At 38.4% G+C, this 3,513-nt stretch overlaps 1 protein-coding gene across 1 annotated transcript; it reads right to left on the bottom strand.

Annotated features, from left to right (window-relative positions):
- Positions 1-497: 497 nt before the first annotated feature.
- On the bottom strand, positions 498-3,199 carry LOC143531148 (wall-associated receptor kinase 2-like). Its single transcript, XM_077026512.1, has 3 exons — positions 2,330-3,199; positions 2,076-2,237; positions 498-1,979 (listed from the first exon to the last, which is right to left on the bottom strand). The coding sequence occupies exons 1-3, from the start codon at positions 3,183-3,185 to the stop codon at positions 757-759; spliced, it is 2,241 nt and encodes a 746-aa protein (XP_076882627.1). The 5' UTR covers positions 3,186-3,199; the 3' UTR covers positions 498-756.
- Positions 3,200-3,513: the final 314 nt, after the last annotated feature.

Raw genomic sequence — 3,513 nt, 5'->3', positions numbered from 1 at the left:
TGTCTTTATATTTGCTTAGAGTCGGTGTATTACGTACCTTGGTATGTTTTATGGACAAAATGTAAAAGTTGGAGAAATGGGGACCGTATTTACGGCCACTTTACCCATTTCTCCAACCAATCTTTGAAGGTAACCCTTGCAAAACTATTGTTCTTATACTCAAACTCTCTCTCCCTCCTCCCTTATCTAAACTCATGGCTCACATACTTACACCACAAGATCCGAGATCTCGGTCCTAGCTAGTTGTTTCCGCCAACTAGTTGAGAGGTTGATCCAAGACGACTAGTACTTAGTTTTTTGTGTTGTTTGATCCGGTCACGGGCCCAACAGTGAGTAACCCATAGGAGATGAGTTGGTGTAGAAGAACCTTCCACATCCATACGTCGTTGAGTATTAGGAAGCGAAGAGAAGAGACATCAGGGGAAATTGACGAAGAGGGCAGGAGAAAAAAAATTAGCGTGACTAGGCTTTGGAAGAGCCAGGCCATGATACCATGAAGGAATGTATAATACAAGGCTTGCCAATCTCATTAGTATAAATCCCTTTATATAGGGTCAAGTACAATCTTTGAATAATATACAAATATATGAACAATCATAATCACATATATCTTCCTAATATATAATATATTCTATATATTACTTCCTAACAAACCTAACAACAAAATGCAACAATGAAACTTATTTATGATACAACAACATGTCCCACAAAACAAGATGGAGCCTACTGCATTTTATTAGATACAAGTCTTTACCTTCATCTTCCACTAGCAATGGGTAACATAGTAAGCTTGCTTATGCTATCGAAGGTGCTTGAGCTTGCATTGCTTACAATGCCACCATCTGTACAATCATAGTCTTTGCTTGGTTCTTTGAGAAAATACTCACCTTCATGTTCGTTTGAACTACTTTGCACCCATGGGTGGTTTTGTGTCGTTGATGCCAATATTCCTTGGAGCTCGATTGCTACTTCTTTCATGGAAGGCCTTTCATCGCCCTTAACGCGTAAGCATCTTTCTGCCAGTCTTGAAACTTGATTTATCTCGCTAGGAACGTCATCTAGCTGCAAGCGTTCATCAAGAACCTGGAAGAGTCTCCCTTCTTTTAAAGAATATAGAAAATAAATTGCTAGGTTCCTCTCTTCCTCTGGCCTATCAAAACTAAGAGCCTTTTTACCGGTTAAAAGTTCCACTAGTACCACCCCAAAACTATACACATCGCTCTTATCTGTGAGTTGATTTGTTTGCAAATACTCTGGATCTAAGTAGCCTAGTGTTCCTTGCACTATAGTGGCCAACTCAGTCTGATCAATAGGAATCAGCTTAGATGCCCCGAAATCAGCCACTTTTGCTACATAGTTGTCATCCAAAAGTATATTCATTGGCTTGACATCCCGATGGATGATTGGAACGGATGCTGCAGAATGTAAGTACGAAAGTGCTTCAGCTGTTTCCGTTGCTATTCTGAGTCGTGTGTCCCAAGTTATAGCTAATGACTTGCTTTCATTGTGGATGTGATCAGACAGTGTGCCATTTGGAATGAACTCATAAACCAATAATGGAATTTCTGTTTCCAGGCAACATCCAATCAGCTTCACCACGTTCCTATGATTTATTTGTGAGAGGATAACCACTTCATTGATGAATTGCTCTATCTGAGCTTGTGTTTGATCTGCTAATTTTGACTTCTTTATGGCAACTACTCTATTATCAGCAAGAACTCCTTTATAAACCGTGCCATAGCCACCCTTACCGATAATTCTGTTTGCATCATAGTTATTGGTTGCCCTCTTTAGCTCCTCTATGGTGAAGACTCTTGCTTGATCACGAGAACCCCTATCGCCAGAAATTCGTTGTTGTAACATTAGTCCACCATTTTGTTTAAAGAATTTTTCTCTTAGCAGGATGAACTTTCGCTTCTTCAGTAGCAAGTACAACCAGGCGACAAATATAAGAAGAAATATAGCAGAAGTTGAGATACCTACAACAAGAAAGCTTAACTTAGCACGAACGCATGATAATTTGATGACTCAAAGTAGCCTAAGATATAAATAAAAATACATGGTACATTATTTACCCGCAACTATCTTTATAACAGTGGATTGCTCAGCGGTGCAACCTGTTCCACTTTTCGTACCATCTCCAGAGTAACCGTTTGGACAAGTACAAGTATGATTTCCTTCTATATCCACGCATTTATATTTACAATCATGTTTTCCTATTTCACACTCATTGATATCTGTAGATTTGAATAAAAAATGGTCAGTCATTTCATTGGTGTGTAATTTTAGCAAGAAATAAAAAGGATCCAAATGTGAAATCAAAACATACTTGTGCAGTTATTAAGAACATATGGGTTGCCATCATAACCACCACGGCAACGACAACGATATCCCGGACCTGTATAGTTTTTATCACATTCGCTGTTTCCCTCGCATAAGAAGTCATTCGTGCCCTTTGCTTCGTCACAAGTCACGTTTCCAATTGCCCAATCGAGTAACATCGGCATCTTTTTACTTTCAAAATTATCCAGGTAAGTTGTAGAAAATTTAAACTTCCCTTCTGCAACCAAAAAGCCATAGCTGCATGGGTTGAAATCCCATATATTCGAATGGTTAATATAGCTACGAAGTCTCATATTAAAAGAACTCAATTCTTCCGGCACTGCTGCTTCACAACACCCAACTCCCGAGCAAGAACCGTTTATAATAAGGTTGTTTCTACCACACCAAGAAATGCACCCGGTACCAATATCTTTAGACTCATTCCATCTTCTTCCACTAACAAAAGCACGCGTGTCACACCCGATGGCTACAAATTTGTTCTTGGTGGAGACCCGGAACTCCTTTAAGCGCCCCAAAGTAAAAAATGGTCGGTTTCTTCCGATTGGACCAGTACTATTATAGCAATCTCTGCCTACAAACATCATGATCTCCACTTCACTCATGTTTATCGAAATACTTGTAATAACAAGATCGGTAGAGCTATTTATAAAGTATGGTATGTCTTCCCCGGATGATTCGTCACAAGTGACGAGGAATTCAGGACTCTGGTAGCATCCCTTACCTGAACCAAATGGGAAAGTAATATTCACATCGCCACACGAACTTCTACAATTTGGCCAGTCTTGAGCACTTGCTGCCCCAAAAGCTGCAATAATTGCAACTAGTAGTATTTTTAAATTCATAGTTAATTGCTTTCTCTGTGCTTGTGAGTTTATGGTTTATGGTATTTGATTGGGGAAGGGTGATTAGAGATATCTTATATCGACATTCCAAGAAGACTTGGTCATTTCATTATGAAAATTCAATCGTTTTCTCTGTTAACTTGTGGACTGAGTATAATACAGTGACGGGTGTTCTGATAATTCACGGAAGTTCATAATTACAAAAAATCAATGAATTTAGGAGATAATGATATTACAAAAAAAAATTATAATAAACACTGAAAATTGGTTTCTAAGTGTAATTTAGTAAAAAAAAAGGTATCTAATAATACTTGATGCTATTTATAAG

The sequence above is a fragment of the Bidens hawaiensis genome, unplaced genomic scaffold (genome assembly GCF_021521415.1).
Source record: "Bidens hawaiensis isolate Kalapana, Puna unplaced genomic scaffold, B.hawaiensis_p1.1 tig00009085_1, whole genome shotgun sequence".
Classification (NCBI taxonomy): domain Eukaryota; kingdom Viridiplantae; phylum Streptophyta; class Magnoliopsida; order Asterales; family Asteraceae; genus Bidens; species Bidens hawaiensis.
This window is presented reverse-complemented; position numbering and strand designations above follow the sequence as displayed.

Coding starts and splice junctions, on each gene's coding strand:
- LOC143531148 (XM_077026512.1), bottom strand. CDS start 3,185: ATGAATTTAAAAATACTACTAGTTGCAATTATTGCAGCTTTTGGGGCA. Junction 2,238..2,329: donor TGTTCTTAATAACTGCACAA/GTATGTTTTGAT, acceptor TCAAATCTACAG/ATATCAATGAGTGTGAAATA. Junction 1,980..2,075: donor TGTTATAAAGATAGTTGCGG/GTAAATAATGTA, acceptor TTCTTGTTGTAG/GTATCTCAACTTCTGCTATA.